The following is a 21,358-nucleotide window of genomic DNA, read 5'->3' on the forward strand; positions in this document are numbered from 1 at the left end:
ATAGTTGGTTTTGGTGTAATCGTTTCGAGTTTGATTTGGATCAGGAAATTGAAGATGAATCAATAGAATTCCTGTTAAGATTACAATAAATTTTAGTTTCCTTCTGTGGAGGGACAAGAAGAATTCTGCCTTATGTGATTATATTCACGTCCTAGAATCCTACATTTAGAGCCCGAGGGGAAGCTCAGGAGCTGTATGATCATTTTATAGATGAAGAAACTAAAGGAAGGTCAAATAGGTTAAGGTTCTTGCCTGAGGTCCCACAGCTAGTGCTGAGAAGAGCTACAATCACTCGACTCTCCTGAGCTCCAGTTTCCCTATCCGTGAAATGTGTACAGTATTTATATTTCCTGCTTCACAGTGGTGATAGCAGGACAAACTTTTGTAAACCTTAGAGCGTTATATAAGTGTGTGTGATTATTAAGAAGGCTGCTAAAATGAAAAACAAGCTCATTTCAAAATAGCTCTTATTTTGGAACATTCTTAAAGGCAGAAATCGAAAAATATATGGCGTTCATAGCTAAGATCGTGAAAACGGTTCTGCCAGTGGACTCGTAGGCTAAATCGATTGTTTTTGTATCGTTCTCTAAAGATCCCATAGGCCAAACGTAATGGTGAGAATTGGGAGATTGGAATTTGGTCCTGTTGCTAACTTACACCGTGACCTTGTGCGAGTCATTTCTTTTACCTCTCTGACCCTCAGTGACTTCATCTGCAAAATGAGAGCCCCTAACTGGACCATGGGTATAGAGATTAAAGAGACTCTTGAGGTGAACCCTCTTATTTCCTGGGTGAGAAACTAAAGACCAAGAGGATTGTGATTGTTCTGCCCTGACTCAGCTAGATAGACATTGGCAGAGTTGGGATTTTCACTCCAGTCTTGTGGTTCTATGGCTTGGGCATCCTTTCCCCTGGTCCGTGCTTGCTCAGATGATCAGGCGCCCCTCCAACTCCAGAATTGTGACTGCCTGGAATGCGGAAGATACAGAGCCACTAAGATATAGGTGTCTCGTGAAAAAAGCTCCTAAGAACAATTCAGCTGACCAGTTGTGATTCCAGACTGCAGACTATGAACCACGAGATCCATCTTGTTACAGAGAGGCAATACATCTTGAGTGATGAGGCGTCCATTCTCCCACAGGACCAATATGATAATTTGCTCTGCTTGATTGTACAAAAGTTTGGGAAGTTTTAGGTTAATTGAAAATGAAAATTTAAAAAATCTTTATCTTCTCTTTTAGAATTGATACTTAGGATCCTTTTCAAGACAGAAGAGAGCGGTAAGGTCTAGGCCATTGGGGTTAAGCGACTTGCCCTGGGATCACAAAGCTCAAACCCAGGTCTTCTGCTCTTGAGGCCTGCCTCTCTATCCATCGAGCCACCTAGTTGCTCTGAAAATAAAATAGAATAAAAAAAAAATGACCGCCCTCCTTTAGCATCCCAGGGCATGAATCTACAAAGTTTTACAAAATAACACTGGCCGGATCCAGTTCAAAAGGGTTTGTAAAGATTAGAATTTAGCAAAGAAGGGAGATGAAGATAATGCTTTTGTTTAAAAAAAAAATAAGCCCTCCCCTTCCCATTTCTGCCCCTCCAAATTAATTTGCCCACTATTCTCTGTACTCAGTCTGCCTTATTAGGGGGAAGAGAGAACCACTGAGATTCTAGGGCTAGACCTACAAAAAGTCAAGGGAAGAGCCCCGGGAGGATGCATAGAAAGTGAATGCTCTTCATAGCTCTTGCTGAGTCACACTGCTACTTTCTTCTATGTAACTTCTTAAACAACATTTCTGAATGTATAAACACAGTGAAGGCTGCAATTAACACTGCCATCCAGGGCCCAAGAATTCTGGGATGTCCATTTTAGGGGAGCTCAGGAGAGAAACTTCCCTCAGAGTGACCTTTTGGCCAAACAGACAAAATGTCCTCCTGGAAAAGCAGAGAAAAGAGGTAGATCTGAGTGGGCTAAAGGGGGGAGCAGATAACAAAATGCTTATCATGGATTTTTAAATTGGAAGGGACCTCATGAGATGGGACAGGGCCAAAATCAAGGCACAGGGTGAGAGGTCAGTGGCTTTAGAATCAGAAGAACATTTGTCGTTTAGTCATTTCAGTGGTGTCTGACACTCAGGGTTTTCTTGGCCAAGATTCTGAAGTAGTTTGTTACCTCCTTCTCCAGCTCATTTTATAGTTGAAGGGACGAAGGCAAACAGGGTGATTAAGCCACTTGCCTTAAGTCTCATAGCTAGTTGAGCCTCTGAGGTCAGATTTGAATTGAGAAAGATGTCTCACTTCTAATACTACTTGGTGTTCCCCAAACTTAACATTCTTTCATCTGCCTCTGCACTTACACAAGCTGTATTCGTTGGCCAGAGTGTCATCCCTTTGTTGCTATCTACTTTTTGGAATCCTCCCTCTTTGGGTTCCTATTTAGGTGGACTAAGTCCTCTTAGAGCCCTCCCCAGATCACGTACTTTTTCTCTCCTCAAATATTTCTGGAACCCTTTGACTCTTTTATTCTCCTTCTTTTGTTACAGTTTCTATACTCTCTTTCCAGTTAATGAAATGTAAGCTCTCAGAGGTCAGGAAAGTGTCTTTTTAACTTTGTATCCGCAGCTCCCGGCAAGGATACATAATAATCGATCAGTCAACAATCAGTTATTAATCTACTACTAAATACAAGACATGGTGCTAGGGTTGGTGCTAGGGATACAAAGAGAGTCAGGAAATAGTGCTCGCCCTCAAGAAGTTTTCATTCTAATTGTTGGGAGACAAAACAGAAATGTGTATAGGAAATAGAAACATAGGTAATGGGAAGAGAGGACACTAGCAATTAGAGGGATCAGAAAAGACTTCCTTTAGAAGGTACCATTTGGATGGACCATGGAAGAGATAGTGATAAAGTAGCACAGTGGATAGAGAGTTAGTCCTAGAATCAGAAAGAATCAAATCTATGATCTTGTGCAAGCTGCTTAACTTCTCTTTGTCTCAATTTTCTCAAGTATAAAAGAAGGAAATAGTAACGGCATCTACATCTCAGGTTGCTGTGAGATAATATTTGTAAAAGCATTTAACAGTGCCTGGCACAAAATGGGTACTATATGAAATAGTAGTTACAATAATAATAATAAATTTATATGTACATTTTTGTTTGTTGGGTTGTACCTTATATGGTGTGGGGAAGAGAAGAAGCAGGTGAGATACCCTGGGCATTTTAATGCAACCAACCAACCAACAACTTAATTAGAAAAAATAGAAATAATGGTTACATTATTACTATCATCATGGTAGGAGTATAATCTAGATATGGAGGATGACCAGTACAAAATCTATTACCCGGAGAGCATGGGGAAAATGGATTTTTCTTTCTTACGATGTACATAAATATTTCCTATGTCTTATATTAAGTGCGGGCACTTCCTTTTAGCATCAGGGGTGCTGGATTTATTTCCTAACCATACAATTTTACTACTTGTCTTACCTTGAACAAAGGTGTTGGAGAATATCTGGGGAATTGGAATCTCGACTACCTTTTCTTAACTTTATGGTGTTCAGCCTAACTGGAATCTTGGATCCTCTAGTTTAGCAACCCTGCACAGGTTCCTGGCACAGGGCACCAGAGTCCCAGAGAAACAAAGGGGTTTGCTTGATGTAGGTAGGTTTTCAGCAGAGCTGTTCGACCCCCAAATCCTCTTGACTTCAGGATCAAACCTCTACTCACTAAGTCTTGAATAAGGAAAAAAAGTCATGTAAGACCCCGAATCCTAGAAGCTTAGCACTAGGATGTCAAATTCAGGTCTGAATTTGGAATATATTGTTTCAAATCCCACTTCTGAAGTTCATTACTTCTGTGATATCAACTCTTCTGGGGGGCTCGGTTTCCCTCGCATGTAAAATGAAGGGCTGGATAAAATGGCTTTTAAGGGCTCTTATAGCTTTAACTCATTACCAAAAACTGTTAAAATATATTTTGATAACGATTTCTCAGTGTAAATGGTCTCCTTTATAATCTTAAATATTTCATTGTATGCCTTTGAAAACATGATTCTGAAAAAAGGGGGTAAGTAAGCTTCATCAGAAGGTCTAATGGTTCTAGATCACACATACACACACAAATACAAATGTTAAGGCCTGCTCTGTGACCTGCTCAGTGATCTATGAGTCTATGAGATTCAGATTCCATAGGACCAAAGAGCTTTTTTTTAAAGTTGAGAATCCAAGGGGTAGCTAGGTAGCATGGCGGATAGAGCACTAGCCCTAGAGTTGGGCATATCTGAGTTCAAATATGGTCTCTGACATTTCCTAGCTATTTGATAATCCTGGGTAAGTCACTTAACCCCATTTCCCTAGCCCTTGCCCTTCTTTCTTAGAATTAGTTCTAAGACAGAAGGTAAGGGTTTTAATAATAATAATATTAAAATAAAAGTTGAGAACCTATAAGTACCGTCTAGAAAGCAATGGGCACACAGGGGCAGCTAAGCAGTACAGTGGATAGAGATTGGGGCCTGAAATCAGGAAGATTTGAGTTCAGATGCAGCTTCAGACTTTCTAGCTGTATGACTCTGGGCAAGTCACTTAATCTTGTTTGCCTCCGTTTTCTCACCTGTCAATGAGCCAGAGAAGGAAATGGCTAACTACTCTTGCATCTTGCCAAGAGAACCCCAAATGGGATCACCAAAAACTACATATGACTGAAGTTGACTGACTGATAACTCAGGCAAGGAATTACGTTTTAGGTGGGTCATTTCAAGTGTAAATGAGATGAAAGAGTTTACCAGGGAATGTTTCAGGAGACAAGGGAAGGTTGTGGCAGGTTGAGGAAATATGACTGTATTCAGTAAACATTTAATGAGCACCTGCTGAGTACAATGATTTTGCATTCTCATTCTCCCAAATCTGCAGATGTATTTCAATACCAACTACGATGAAAAATTTGACTTGAAATGGAAAAAGAAATTAGAAACACTTTGTTTATGATGACAGGGAATTGAGAAAGCTCCAGGGGAATTTTGGAGGCCATCTAGTCTAACTGAGGACCACACAGGTCAAGTGAGCTGCCCAAAGGCAGGCTAGAGTAGAATAGGAAATCATTTATTAAATGCTTACTATGCATGATGCATTGAGAATCTGATTATTATGAGAATTCATGCAATATTTTATTCATAAAGCAGATATTCCTCTTATGCCAATTTTCAAAAGCTCTTTGTCTGCAAAATATAAGGAGTTGGAGCAGAATATCTAGACCTGGAAGGAACATCTGAGATCTATTTTTCTGAAGCTCTCATTTTGCATTTGAAACCCAAGACTGAGAGAAATAAAGTGACTTGCTTAAGGTCATGCAGATTACTAGTAAGTAGCATAAGTGGCCTCTGAGGACAAGTTCTGAAACTAACTCCGTATCCCTTTTGCCATCAATGCAGTTTCATAGTATGAGTGTTCTATAATGTCTTTAAAACTGGGTTTACAGGTATTGCTTTTGGCTGTTTAGCTGGAAGCTGCATTGACACATGAGTGAAATTTACATTTTGACAAAGACTTCAGTGGCACATGAGTGAAATTTTACATTTTCCCTGCTTTTAAAACTTATATCCAAATGGGACTCCCTTTTAATCCAATGACTTTTTTGTGGAGTGCCACTCCTTATAAGATGATTTTGAAATTTATGAGCAGAGAACAGACATAGATTGTTGTTGTCACGAACAATGAAATCCAGATGTGAGGCTCCTCTAGAAAGATTTGGCATGTTCACGAAGACAGCTGAGACATTTCTTTTGGGTTTCATTGAAGTGGAGAAACTGCTAAACATTGGCTTTCTTCATTTCCTGAGGAAGCAAATTCTCATTCTCCCCCATATGACAAGATGGCTCCTTTGCCACGGAAGCTGATCTCTGGGTTTAGACGCTATTTTCCTTGTCATCTTTGGCTTTTGTACCAAGGTAACTGGCATGAATCCGGAAGCATGGAGTAATCTCTAGGCCACCCCACTCTTGTCCTTTCATTTCATTGATTTGCCATCTTTTTTTTACCTAAAATGATTTGAGTTCTGGACTTACAGCTGTTTTCTGCCTTTTTAGATTTTGTTTGAACTAGCCTAAGTTACAATAGTTTCATTCATCCTGGCCACACGAATTAGAGAGATAGCGGCCATTATCTCACGTTGGAGGACACAAAACAGTGTGTTGGCTAACACTTTGAAATGATATCATTACAGGAAGATTGTACTCCTCAGGGAGAAAGCTAGAGCCAGCCAGTCATTACACATACCTTCAGTGCTATCCAACAAACATTTTATTATTGTAATTTTTAACACTCTGCTATGTGCAAGGAGAAAGACTTAGCAAAAGGTTTAGTGAGCAGAGCAGGGTTCTTAATTTGGGATCCATATATGTATATGTGTGTAAGTACATAAGTATATACTTAGACACAAATACATTTATATATTATATACACATCAATATGTATTTACATAAGTCTCTATAAATCTAATATGCGCATATAATATACATATATATGGATGGCTAGATGGAGCTATGGAGAGAACACTGGGCTTAGGATCAGGAAGACTCATCTTCCTCAGTTCAAATCTCACCTCAGACACTTACTAGCTGTGTGACCTTGGACAAGTCACTTAACCCTGTTTACCTTAGTTCCTCGTCTACAAAATGAACTGAAGAAGGAAATGGCAGATCACCCCAGTATCTTTGCCAAGAAAACCCCAAAATGGGGGTCACAAAGAGTTGGACACGACTGGAAATGCTCAACAGCACATACATATACCTGCAATATAATATAGGTCTGTGTAATACATTTTATATACATCTATATATGTGGAGTTATTGGATATTAATTTTAATCTTACATTGTATACGTCTAAAATATATTATACATACATTATACATACATACATATGTATATGTAATCTACACATATGCCAAACACATGTATATAATGTTATATAAATGGGCTGCATGTATGTATGTTGTCTATATTATACATGTATATAGTATCTATATGCACACACATAGTCTGATATAATTGGTTCTCTTTATTATTCCTATTTTATATATTAAAAAGCATTCTGGGAAAAGTTCCATAGGCTTCACCAGCCTGTGGAAAGAGTCCGTGATGCCACGAGGCCAAGAAAGTGAGAACTCTCAGAGAAGAAGGTCCGTCTTGGCATCCACGAGATCAATGCCCAAGCACTGCCTTTGGCTGGGACTACGTGTGAGTCTTTTTCTGTGTCCCAGGGAACTCACTACACTGATGAAGCTACCAACAGATTTCAGATCTCCACAGAGAGGGAGTTTCTGTACTGTCAGTTCCCAACTCAAGTGAAATCCCAGGTATAGATTAAGAGAAAAAAAAATTGAGCAAAATTCTGAGCCTCAGAAATATACTTTTGCTACATGGTGTGAAACAGAAATGGATGTTTAGAACATCTATTTCTATAGGTGCTTTATTAATATTATTATTGTTCATTCATTTTAGACATGTCCAATTCCTCATGTCCCTATTTAGAGTTTTCTTGGCAGACATATTAGAGTGGTTGACTATTTCCTTCTCCGACTGATTTTACAGATGGGAAAGCTGAGGCAAAAAGGGTCAAGTGACTTGTCTAAAGTAACAACACAGCTAGTTAATATCTGAGGCTGGATTGGAACTCAGGTCTTTCTGAATCCAGGCTTGGCATTCTCTCCACTGTACCATCTTGCTGCTCTCTGGTGGTGTAGATTTAGTAGAAATCTTTATTTGCAAGACAAACATCATGGTAGAGTGGGTAGAGTGCTGCTCTTGGGACTTGGGTTTGAATTCTGCCTCAGATTCTTCTTAGCTGGATGACCTTGAAATAACTTAAACTGTTTGGATCTCAGTTCCTTCACCTGTAAAACAGTCAAGATTGGACTTAGTGACCTAAGTTGAGATCCCTTCCAGGAAGTTCTAAATCTTTGATTCTGTCTTTTAGACTTAAAGGAAATGGGGCGAGTGGGGGGGGGGCATGGCAGAAAAAGAAGTAAAGGAAGAGAGAAACATTTCTGTATAATTGCCTTTAATGTTTGTTCTTCTGTAAATGCCTAGTATTTGCTGCATGTGATATCTATCTGTCTGTCTGTCTATCTATCTATCCTTTCCTTCCATCTTACAATCAATACTGTGTATTGTTTCCAAAATGACGAGTGGTAAGGGCTAGGCAATGGGAGTTAAGCTCTTCTCTGATCTAGGATCAGAGAAGACTTGACCAGGGGCAAGGCACAGATTCCTATGTCAATACCTTTTAAATCTTATCTCCCCTCCAGGTATTCTTCATTCCAGTAGCACTTGAACTAGTCACTCTTTCCCCCCAAATCCTATGATTTTATTCTCACTCTTCTATTTGCTTGTAATGCCCTCATACTTCCCATCCTTTAAAACCCAACTAAAATGCTGCTTCCCACCTGAAGCCTTCCTTGATATTCCTAGTTAAAACTTTCTGGCCTTTCTGGTTTCAGATTTCATTCCACTATGATAAGAGAAACAGTTCTGGTGTCAGAGGCTGTAGATTCAACTCCTACTCTTGACATGGTGGCCTGGCAACTTGGGCGAAGTCACATAACCTCCACTGGCCTCAGGTTTATCATCTAAAAATTAAACACATGATATGAGATGACCTCTGAGGTCCCTTCCAGTTATAAATTCATGATCATGCTATTTTATATTGTTATTTGACCAAGTATCATATCCCCTACTAGACTTTTCAGGTCAAATCTTATCTAAAACTTGACACGTGCTTAAAAAATGTTTGTTGAATTAAATTGGCCACTTATTTATAGAGAATGGTTCTCTTTGCTAAAATGGCGGAGCTGCTGGGGGGAAAAAAGTGTCCTGGAATAAACAAGCTGCAACCAAGGCAGGAGATTTTCAGGTGTATAGTTCCAACTACAAGGTGAACTCTTTTCTGTAATTCACTTGGTGGCTCCTTGTTCCAACCACCAGAGATTTGTAACCATGACCCGTCTGCTCATTACCCTAAAAGGTGACTACTTATCCAAAGGACTGACATCAACATTAATAGGCTCTGAAAAGTTCATTTAAAACATAAATGAATTTTAAAAGTGGAATGCCTTAGATGAATGTTTAGAAGAATTAATCACCTACTGAATAATTCAGTATTTACCAAACCTTAACTTCTTCATGCAAGGAAAAGATAATAATTGTTGTTCTTCAGTCACGTCTGACTCCTTGTGACCCCATTTGGGGTTTTCCTGGCAAAGATCCTGGAGCGGTGTGTCATTTCCTTCTGCAGCTCATTTTACAGATGAGGAAATGGAGGCAAACAGGGCTAAGCGACTTTCCCGGTTAGCAAGGGTCTGAAGCCAGATTCAGATTTGGGAAGCCGAGTCTTTCTGACTCTAGTCTATCCTGGCAATCTCTTCACTGTACCACACCGTTGCCCCATTTTACCCAAGCATCCATAGGCAAATGATTTATAATCTAGTTGAACTAGTCACTAGCCTTAGATTACTTTTTCCACTTCCCGCTGTCAGAGTTCCTGCTTCTTCTTAGAGGGATGAGTGAGTGTATGGGGAGATAGACAGACCAACACCGAGGCAGACAGAGATAGACCCAGATAAAGAAAGAGAGAAATCAGACTTGCATGGTGGAATGGTATGATGTTTGTGAATGAATGAATGAACAAAAAACATTTCTTAGACATTTACTATTTGCAAAACAGCATATTGAATGCAAAGGATAGTAAATAAAATATCAAGACAGTTCCTATTTTTCAAGGGAATTTTACTGCGAACTGGTGGAGATGACATATTTAGGAGATTTCAGCTACAAGTCACATGGAAATGTCCCATTACTCCATAGGGTCTGGCCATGAAGTGGACACTCGCGGGTCATCTTTAGTATTGATGAATTGATAAAACAGTTGGCATTTAGCTGGGGGAGTGGGGAAAAATACTGAATATGGAAATAGGAAGAGCTGTGTTCAAATCCTGCCCCGAGACACATTCTTTTAGGTGGCGTTGGGTGAGACCTAACCTCTCTGAGTCTCAGTTTCCTCATCTGTAAAATGGAGATAATTATAGCACCTCCCTTACAGGGTGACTTGTTCATAAGCATCCAATAAGTTAATATATGTAAAGCTTTCTGTACACCTTAAAACTCTCTATAAAAAGTTACCTTTTGTAATTATTTGTGAATGTTTACACTATTAGAAGACTAATGTATCCCATATTGACATTGTTGCCCTAAGTGAAACAAGGAAACACACAGGGGTTGCCAGTAAATAGAAGAAATAAAAAGTAAACCTTTTCTGGAATGAGACAAAAAAAAGGAGTTTGAAGATTTGTTTTCTTTGTGCCACAAAAGGCATTTCGAGGGGCATTTGAGCACTTTGTCTTCTAATGATAAGCATAATATATATGGATTTTTCCTTGGTCTTCCCAGCTTCTAGATAAATCTTCCTCTCTACAATTACTTTCCATCTACTTTACATGAATGCCACGTGTACTTGTTTCCCCCATTAGAATTAAAGTCAAGGACTGTTTAAGGTTTTTTTCTTGGTATTTCTACTGCCCAAAAAGTAGTATGGCTTGGTGGATAGTGAGCTGGCTTTGGAACCAGAAAGAACTAGATTCAAAGTACAGACTGATTGTGGCACCCTAGGCAAGTCATTTCACTTCTCAGGACCTCAGGCAATTTTCTTAAATCATAAGTTTCAGGGACAAATAGATAATGGAAAGAGTGCCAGACCTGGAGTCAGAAGAACTTGGGTTCATATCTGGCCTTCAGATACTTCCTAGCTGAGTAACCCTGGGCAACTCATTTAATCCTAGTTGTCTAGCCCTTGCTGCTCTGCTGTCTTACAACTGAGACTAAGAAGGCAAGAGAAGAAACAAATTATAAATGTCATAGGTGTTAAGGATCTGCTTTGATAGAAGTCAATCCCTCACCCCCCCCCCCCAGCACTCATCCCAGTGCTTCACCCAGAGTAAATGAGTAATAAACTTGTTAATTGATCGATGGGCATAACTATAGCTTATATGCCAGTATCTGTTGCAGAAGATGAACTGAAAACAAGGTCAGTTGATCTTTTACCAGAGGTAAAAGATAAAAACAAACAGCCTGAGTGCTACACCAGTATCCATAAACTTTGAGAAAAGGGACAGCTTTTGGGAAGACGATAATGTAAAAAAATAGCCACGAATTATATTAGATGAGAAGGCGTGGCAGAATCATGGTCTCTAGTGGGCTAAGTCGCCATATAGAATATATCACAATTTCAGCACAAGTGTGGAAATATTTCCTACAACACACCAGAAAATTTGATCAAAGATAAGAGAAGTGTAAATGGAGATGTCAAATGAGCTGGAGAAGAAAATGGCAAGCCATTCCAGGAAAACTCCAAACAGGGATGTGAAGAATTGGACACAACTGAACAACAACAAAAAAGGTATGACGGTAGCGAAAGAGTACAGAGGTTGGAGTCATAGAATCATGGCTTTAGACTTGGAGAGCATCTTAGAGGCCATTGAGTCCAACTCTTTTGCTTAACAAGTAAGGAGAGTGAAATCCAGAAAAGTTAAAGAACCTGACTCTACAACTTGGGTACATTTGGACAAATCATTTCATCTCTGCAGGCCTCTGTTTCCTCATCTGTAAAATAAGGGAGTTGGACTAGATAATTGCCAAGATTCCTCCTACCTCCCTTGTAATCCAGGGATCGATGTACAGTTTGGCTGTTGACATTTGTAATCTTCCTTATTTAAAAAATTCGTTTTCCGCAGACCTTCTTTTCAAAAAGTTTAACCATATCGTCATATCGTTTCAGAACCCAAATGGGGATTTGGTTTAATTTTTTTGTTCACATCCATGTTAAATGATTGCTCATACACATTTTAAATCAGTTTAAATAAAATTAAAATCAAAATGAAATCAGTTTGAACATTGTCATTTCTCTCGTTCTGATCGCCACCTAAAAATTAGAGTTGGGGAAGAATTTGAGTAAGATCCAGATAATGCCATGTATTTTATATTTGGCTTCCCAACAGTGTCATGGAAAGAAATCTGCCCCCAGAGTCATAAAGTCTATTGAAGCCCTACTTTGTCATCTAGGAGCTATGTGGCTTCAGTTGAGTTGCTTAAACTCTTTGAGTCTCAGTTTCCCCATTTGGAAAGGAGAGAGATTTTACTAGATGGTTATCTGAGGTCTCTTCTACTCCTACTTGATCTTTCTAGCTTTGTTATACATGACTCCCCTTTAAACACAGGACTATCCATCCACACTGCTTTTCACATACAATAATACTCCATGCTTTTCCACTGGCCATGCCTGGAATGAACTCCCTCCCTCTCTCCTTCTTAGAATACCGAGTTTCCTTTGAGGGTTAACTGAAGCACCATAGTTTGTAGCTGGATTTTCTTGATTCTTCTATCTGCTAGTGCCTTTCTCTGAAAATAATTTTGTATCTATTTTGTATGCAGTACATGTTGTTTCTCCTGTCTAGATTATAAACCAGGCCTCTAGAAGCAATGCTCGGTTGGGAGGAGTTACGCGGCTCAGTTCTGCACTCCCTGGAGCCTGGAGTCCTCCTCTGCACCTGGCCACTGTATCCTCCTTTCCACAATCACCTTCTTCCTTTCTCTGAAGGCTTTGTGAAACGTGGTCTCACTTTAAACCAACTCATGCACGAGGCAAGCCATCATCCTGGGATGTCACTGGTCCTCTTCAAAAATGAAGGATGAACAATAGCAATAGCCTTTTTCCGAGAACGGTAATCAAATCATCTTTACTATTGACTTTGAAAAAGGTACATTAATGGACTTCTGCCTTCTTCCACTCTGCAGATAATTATGGTTTTCAAGACCATAAAGACCTTTTCTTGACCACCATTCCTCTAGAGGTGGTGTCTCTTTGTCTGAATGTAAGCCCCTCGAGGACAGGGACTGTCTCCCTCTGATAGTTGGTTCCCCTGCTCCCGATATAGTACGCACAGTAGGGACACAGAGTAAGCACATTACAAAATGATCAGTCGATTAATTGAGTTCTGATCCTCTCCAGTTCTCTGAGCCTCCATTTTTCCCTCATGGTAAAATGAGAAGAACATTTCTTGTGCTTGTCTCAGAGGGTCCTTGAGAAAAATCACATGAGAGAATGAATGGCTACAAAGTCATTTATAACCATCAAGGACTATATAAATGTGTTGTGGCAAAATTATTCACATTAGAAATATTTTATGCTGAGTCCAAAAAAAAATTAGAAGGCTAGATTTTTCAGGGAAAAACTAGAATCTCATTTTTTTTCTGCTCGAACCACAACTAGATTAAATAAATACATAAGAGGGACATGGTTAGCTTGACCTCAAGAGACCTGAATTTAGGCAGAATTACCCTACCTCTTTCTTGGTAACTAGCTAATCTGGTTGGCTTTCTTCCAAAGCACATTTAGGCTGCCAGGGAACTGGTTGCTTTACTGGATGGTTTGTGAGATTAAAAAGGAGATGAATGTTGGTTTTGGCCACAGGTGCTGCTTTGTCCAAGGCGAGCCTCATGCTTTTTTTAATGGGGTAAATAAAATTAATAAAGTCACCAAATAAACCATGTGGATTCTCGCTTACCCTTTGATTTGTATGTCACAGTGAACTCTTCATTTCTTTCATCTGGGTAACACCAGACTTGGGCTCTCTGGTCTCGGTTCTGCCATGAACTGGTTTTTTGATTTTAATCTGTTTACACCTTCTGTTTTTTATCTGGGAAATGAGAGAGTTGGACGAGATGACCTCGAAGGCCCTTTCCTGTTCTAGTATTCTATGTTCCTTAAGGCTTCCCCGTGTGGCTACCTGGGGAAAGAGTCTGGTGTCTTCCGAGGTTCCGTAAATCCGATTTGACTAAAGTACATTTAGCTTATTGGATGGACAGTATTTATCTGATCCAGTCTACCCAGCTCCCACGCTGATGTCTTCTAGAGCTCTGAACAGGCTTAACTCGGCCATGAGCCTTGGAGCAGGGATTTTTGCCTCATTTTGTCTCATGGGTACTTTAGTCTGGTGAAGCCTATGGACCTCTTCTCACAATCATGCTTATAATAACAAAGACATTGTGATTGTTTAGTCTCTTCAGTCATGTCCAACTCTTTGTGACCCCAGGTGGGGTTTTCTTGGCAAAGGTACTTGGAGGGCTTTGCCATTTCCTTCTCCAGCTCATTTTCTGAGACAGAGAAATGACTTGCCCAGGGCCACACAACTAGTAAGTGTCTGAGGCTGGATTTGAATACATGAAGAAATGAATCTTCCTGACTTCAAGCTTCACACTCCAAGCATGGTACCACTTAGCTACCCCACAATAAAATACATAGGATTATAAATTATTGAAGTTATTGAAATGCATTTATCAAAAATATATCTTTTTGATGAAAACACCACTGGCCAAGAACGTTTGTCTCGATGGGATAATAGAGTATAATTACATGGAGATATTCTGGGTTCTAGATATCTACACTAAGGAACTTCAAGCACAAATCTGGCAATGAATTAGATGTCCATTGTCTGGGATTAGCTTTGCTGTGATTTGATGATAGGGGATGACTTTTGGGGCCATAACTATGCAGTAAAAACCATCTGAGAAGACACAAAGGTGTTTTCATCTGTCTTTGCTTTGGAGAGTCTACACACGGCTAAATTTTGGGGTCTTTTGAGGCATTCTCTTCTGACACCCCCTGCCACCCGTGTTGGTTTGTATGGAAAGAAAAAAACTCTGCAGTGTGTACCATTAATTCAATACCTATCAAATAGTTGTCTTTGTGGATATTCTCTTGGTCCTAGGCTTTTCATTTTCTATGAGCTCATTGTTTACCATTGGGATGACTGATGATGATAATAAAAAAAAATAGCACATCTGTAACAGCTAGGATTTGTCCTAGACCAGTGATTCCCAAAGTGGGCGCCACCGCCCCCTGGTGGGTGCTGCAGTGATCCAGCAGGGCGGTGATGGCCACAGGTGTATTTGGGGGCGGTGGCGAATAACTGTAAGGGGGCGGTGATAGTATGTGACAGGGGGCACTAAGTAATATTTTTTCTGGAAAGGGGGCGGTAGGCCAAAAAAGTTTGGGAACCACTGGCCTAGATGGAAAGGTTAAGCAGAGATAGGATTTATCTTATCTCTTTATGTACTCTCCTGTTCCCCCACGCACAAGGATCCCCCTTTACCTGTCTTTTAGGTATTTCCTTGCTTCTAGCAAAATCTTTTAATAGGAAAGAAACTAATATCAGTCATTTACACTTTAGTACAAATTGTAACTTTTCCTGGAATGATATTTTTGCCTTATAAACTATATTTAAAAAAAATTAACCTCTAACTCAATGTTCTAATAGGAAAGAAACCAATATCAGTCACTTACAACGTAGTGTAAATTTTAACCTTTCCTAAAATACTTTTGCCTTATAAACTATGTTTTTCAAAATTCTTTTTTTATTGAAATTTGTTACTTTTATATCACTTTCATTTTTGAAGATATCCTTTTCCACTTTCCTTTCCAGTGAACCACATCTTATCATAAAAAATTGATGTTATCACATTAGGTATTTGGGATACAAAGACAAAAAAAATCCCTAAAGAATTCATATTCTAGTGGGAGAGACAATATGCACATATATTAATACTTTATATGTGGAATAAATTCAAACCCCACATATGGTGTACTTAAATACAAGGTTTGGGGGACCCTGAGATCACTCGTAGTTGTGGAATCGGATATGGTAACATTTGAGCTGAACAGGAACATGAAAATTCATTTCTGTCTTGTTTCCTTCAATTAAAATGTGAGCTGCTTAAAAAAAAAATTAGAACAGAAGAGTTAAAAGCCAACCAAATAGCAACAGAATCTAACAGTATATACACTTTCTGTACTCATAGAAGAAAGGAACAAACATTTATAAAGCACTGACTATGTGCCGGGGAATTGAAATGTTTTTTACAAATGTTAGCTCCTTTGATATTCTTAATAGCCTCTTAAGGTATATGCTATTATTAGCCCGATTTTACAATTGAGGAAACTGAGGCTCGTGGTAGTCAAGGGTCTTTCCCAGGATCACAACTAATAAGTATCTGAGGCCAAATTTGAACTCAGGTTTTCCTCACTCCAGGGGTACCAAGTGGAGAGAATGCTGGCCTGGGATCAGGAGGACCCAAGTTCAAATTTTAGCTCAGACACTTACTAGTTGTGTAACCCCTGGGCAAGTCACTTAACTGCCTTTGTCTCAGTTTCCTTATCTGTAAAATGACCTGGAGAATGGAAATGGCAAACCGCTCTGATATCTTTGCCAAGAAAACCCCAAAGGGGATCACCAAGAATTGGACGTGACTGAACAACTTTCTGACTCCAGGCCCAGCATTCTTATCTGCTGCATCACCAAGTGACTCTGATAGAACCCCATGTCTGCAAAGAAGGAAGAGAAGTGCATTTTTTCATCTTTTCTTTGAGGATAAACTCTTCTACTGTTTTAATTCAATTTCTGGATTATTATTTTTTTTGAAAGGGGAAAGTGTGTGTTGCTTCTTTCCATTTCTGTTGTTTGGGTCATTGTATGTTTTTTCCGTACAAAATTAACTCCATACAAATTAACTTGCAAATGAAACTTGTTTTGTTTTTAGAGATCCAGGACTGCTATACAGTGAAAGGTTATCATGAAATGAGAGCTTATCCTGCCAGGAGGGTGATCTAGAGGAACGTTTCTAGAATGTTAAAACAAAGTAACCGAACGCAATGTGCTGTGATGGAGAAAACACACTAAAAAAATGATAGATGAGTGCTTTAGATTAGAGCTTTGAAAACCAGTTTTTTTTAAAGCATAGAAGGTAAAAGAAATTATTGGGAAATTATTTTAAGACTATATTTCACAGAGAGGGCTAGAGATAGGATTAGTAGGAGGGACATAGGTCTGGATAGAGAAGGAAAGAGAAAAAGGGAAGAATATAGTGTCCTATGAAAGCTTACTTTTCTCTCTTTAGAGATAATCTGTAACCTTAGCTCCGCAGCTATGAATCCATGAAACAGCCAAAAAAGAAAGCAAAAGGGCCGTTGAGCAGCCAAATTCAAACAATATTTATAGGAAATTTATAGGAAAATTTCTTGGGCCCTCATTTGAAAGCTGTTTACTCTTACTTTACACACAATTTTTACAAGCCTGGATCATCAGGTTTTCCAGTCCATTGCAAATGAATAGGCTAGAAATAGTCAATTAAATGAAGTTAGCATGAGGGAAGGGGTGGAACGATGTGGAGAGAGGAGGGAGAAAAAAAATTAACTGTAGACAGAATAATTCAAAGAACACAGATATGTAAAGTCATGTAATCTGGGGGCACACATCCCAACCATGTTAGAAACTATGCCATTGAGAGCTACACATGGTTTAAAACCAAGTGTAAACTATCAAAGGTGGAAGGAAGGTTAAGCCACGGAATCTTCCAAAACTCTTAGTACATTATGCGATTAAAGCTTAAAACTGCACTGACTTTTGGAACCCCCTGTGTATTCCATTAATACTCTTTAAAAAGGCATACTTGTAATGCATTTTAGTAACATTTCCATCAAAACAATTATTTTTAACCAATAACTTTTGGGCATTTAGAAGTATGTCATTTCGGGGGCAGCTGGGTAGCCCAGTGGATTGAGAGTCAGGCCTAGAGATGGGAGGTCCTAGGTTCAAATCTGGCCTCAGACACTTCCCAGCTGTGTGACCCTGGGCAAGTCACTTGACCCCCATTGCCCACCCTTACCAATCTTCCACCTATGAGACAATACACAGAAGTTAAGGGTTTAAAACAAAAAAAAAAATTTAAAAAAAAAAAGAAGTATGTCTTTTTTTTTTTACTTTCTTTTCATTTAAATGTAGAAACAATTTTTTACAATTGTTTTCTGACATTTTGCAATTCAGATTCTCTCCCTCTGTCCCTTTTTTGACTTCCTGAGACATTAAATGCTCTGCTATAGGTTATACCAGTGCTTTTGTAGAATACATATTTCCGTATTCCCCATGCTGTGACAGAAGACATATCACGTACAAAAAAACACATGAAGGAAATAAAGTGAAAGACAGCATGCTTTGATCTGCAAGTGGATTCCAGCAGTTCTTTGGTGCTGGATAGGACTTTTTGTCTTGATTGCCTTGGGACTTCATTTTGCTGAAGTTTAGTTCTTCACAGTTGATCATTGTACAATATTTCTGTTACTTTATACCATGGTCTTTTGGTTCTGCTCACTTCACTATGCCTCAGTTCATAAAAATCTTTCCAGGTTTTCCTGAACTCATACTGTTTGTCACTTCTTATGGCGCATTAGTATTCCGTTACAACTATGTACCACAACTCGTTCATCTCTTCTCCAATGGATGGCCAACCTCTCAGTTTCCAGTTCTTTGCCACTACAAAGAAAGCTGCTAAAAATGTTTTTGTTCAAATAGGTCCTTTCCCCGTATCTCAGATTTCTTCAGAGTACACACCTAGTAATGGTATTGCCGGCTCAAGGGATGTGCAAAGTATCGTTGACCTTTGAGCCTGGTACCATAATACTCCCCAGAATAATTTTTATCAGTTCATAATTCCACCAACAGTGTATATTAGTGCCCCAATTTCCCAGCATCTCCTCCAAAATTCATCATTTTTTGGTCATATTCGGAGTTCTTCATTTATTTTTCAATCGGCAGGCATTTATTAAGCACCTGTTATATTCCCAAAACTTGGTAGGTCTTGGAGATTGAGTACCAAGAATGAAACGGTTTCTTTGAAATGAGCTTATATTCCAATGGGTGAGATAACAAATGCATATGTTATAAGTTTATATAGCATGGTTATAAAGTCAATAAATACAGATATACACATAGTTGTTAAATCCAAGATAGTTTGGGAGGGGGGGCCCTAGCTGCAGGAAAGGTTTTTTTTGCAGAAGATGGCCCCTGAGATGCCTTTTAAGGGAAGAGAAGGACTCTGAGGCAGAGGTGAGAAGAAGGAAGTGCATTCTAGGCATGGGGTGATGGGGAGATGAAAAATCCATTCTTGGGTTGGAGCAGCTTTCCAGTGATGCCAATATTATGGAACCAGGCTCAAAGGGTCATAATACTATGCCTACCCTTTGACCCAGCAATATTTCTGCCAGATAGAGGAGGCATGAACTGCAAAAAGGGGATGCAGTGCAAAGTTCTAAATACAGTTCTCAGTTTAGGCACAGGAACAAAATCCTTTGCCTACTCAAAATGCTTTGGGGGATTTTGTGAAAATGAGATTATCTATTGGTTAAGAGGCATGAAAAAATGTGCTGTAAAAAGTTGGAGAAGTTGGAGGCATATCTTTCCAATATAGAATGTTTCCATAAAAATGAATTTAGATTTTCAGTACTAGATTTTAATTTTTACAAAATAAAACTAATATGTTCTCAAATGCAGTCTTATTCTAGTTCCTCACGATAGGAAGAAGACACCCCTGGGATTTTGAAGGTGACACTAGTGGACCACAGCCTTGGAAGGACCTGTCAAGCTGGAAAGGCTTAGAGTTAGGGGTCCAGGGATGACAAGTCAATGGGTATAGAGCACTGGATCTGGAGTTAGGAAAGACCTGAGTTGAAATCTTGCTTTGGATACTAGCTATGTGACTATTTAACCACTGTCTGCATCAGTTTCCCCATCTGTAAAGTAGGGATAATTAACACCACCTTCTTGCCAGGTAAAGTGCTTTGTAAAATGTAAAACTATATAAATGCTAGTTATTATTATTATTATCATCATTATTATCCTAAAAGAGCTATCACCTAGGAGAGGGAAGCGTTTTCTGTTTGGCCCTGGAGAGTGGAATTAGTGTTAATGGATAAAAAATTGTAGAGACAGATTTAGACTTGATATAAGGGCAAACCTCTTAATAGTTAGTGATCCAAAGTGAACTGGGATGTCTTAGGAAGTAAAGGGTCATCCCTCTCACCCACCTTGGAAACCTAGAAACAAAGGCTAGATAACCAGTATATAAGTTACAGCTAACGCATAGCAAGAGCTTGTTTTGAAATGTTGAAAATATTATAAAATATATGGACAGAAAGAGTGCCAAGCTCAGAGTCAACAACCTAAGCTGGGTTGAGTCTGGCCTTTGGTACATACTGACTGTGTCCTGGAGCAAGTCATTTAAGCTCGTATCCTCCCTCTCTCCCTCCCTCATCTTTTTTCCATTTTTATTACTTTAAGCATTGTTTCTGTTGCTTTCCTGCTTCTACTTATTTCAGTCTGAATTAGTTCATATCAGGCTTTCCATGTCTCTCATATTCCTTCATATTCAGATTTCTTACAGCATAGCATTATTCCACTTCATCCTCATATCACCATTTATTTAGCTCTGCCCAAGTCCTTGGGCATCTACTTTGTTTATAGTTCTCTGCACCTATAAAAATGCTGCTAAACAATATTCTTTTAAAAGAACATATGCATTTGTGTCAGGCATTAGGATGGAAGGCAGCTCATTGTAACATGCTGTAGAAAGCAAATGTGTGTCCATGACTCCAGGTATTTATAAAACACTAGAGCAGCCAAGTATCAGAGGCATGCTGGGAAAGTCCTCGCCATTGTTCACAAAGGTTCCTGGTAGAGCTCAGATAAAGTGATTTCTTGGGGAGAGAGTGAGGAATGGGGTAGGGTGAGGAGTTAAAATTATTTATTAATTGCTTAACATCGTACTTCTTGTAGTTAAATTTTCTTTGTATTTATTGTTTGCATTTCTGTTCTATTTTGCTTTCTAATAATATTTGTATATAATGCATATTGCTTACTCAGTGATAAGCTCAGTAAGAACAAGGGACCAGGATTTTATCTAACAAGGTCTCATATTCTTGGAGTTGAGAAGGACCTCTGTGAACAAAAATCCTCTCCACAATGCTACCAATAAGTGGTCATCTGACCATTGCTTGAAGCCCTCAGTGAGGCAGAACTCTCTACCTGCTAAGATATCTCTGTCAGTTTTTAGATAGCTCTCATTCTTTAGGAGTTTTCTCCTGCATCAACTCTATAGTTGCTCCTTTGCCATCTTTACCCATTGTCCCTAATGGTCCCTCCAAGACCAAACAGAACAAATTTATGCCTTTTTCCCAGGTAACAGCCTTTTGTATCATTGTGTCCCATCCACACTTAGCACAGTGCTCTTTACATAATAAATGGTTTAATAAGTGGTAAATAGAGAATATTGTGAGATTTTTCACTTATCGAATTCAGATCTAATGTGCTCTCATCCTGATTCCTTCGTTCCTTCCTTCATTCCTTCCTTCGTTCCTTCCTTCGTTCCTTCCTTCGTTCCTTCCTTCGTTCCTTCCTTCGTTCCTTCCTTCGTTCCTTCCTTCGTTCCTTCCTTC

General features: G+C 39.2%; 1 protein-coding gene across 1 annotated transcript in view; it reads left to right on the plus strand.

Annotated features, from left to right (window-relative positions):
- The first annotated feature begins 611 nt into the window (after positions 1 to 611).
- The window catches only part of KITLG (KIT ligand), a 95,110-nt gene continuing 74,363 nt past the window's right edge, over positions 612 to 21,358 (plus strand). The window contains exons 1-2 of the mRNA XM_044679170.1: positions 612 to 791; positions 7,248 to 7,343. Of these exons, the coding sequence (XP_044535105.1) occupies positions 612 to 791; positions 7,248 to 7,343 (276 nt within the window). The remainder of the gene's footprint in view (positions 792 to 7,247; positions 7,344 to 21,358) is intronic.

The sequence above is a fragment of the Gracilinanus agilis genome, chromosome 5, assembly GCF_016433145.1.
Source record: "Gracilinanus agilis isolate LMUSP501 chromosome 5, AgileGrace, whole genome shotgun sequence".
NCBI lineage: Eukaryota > Metazoa > Chordata > Mammalia > Didelphimorphia > Didelphidae > Gracilinanus > Gracilinanus agilis.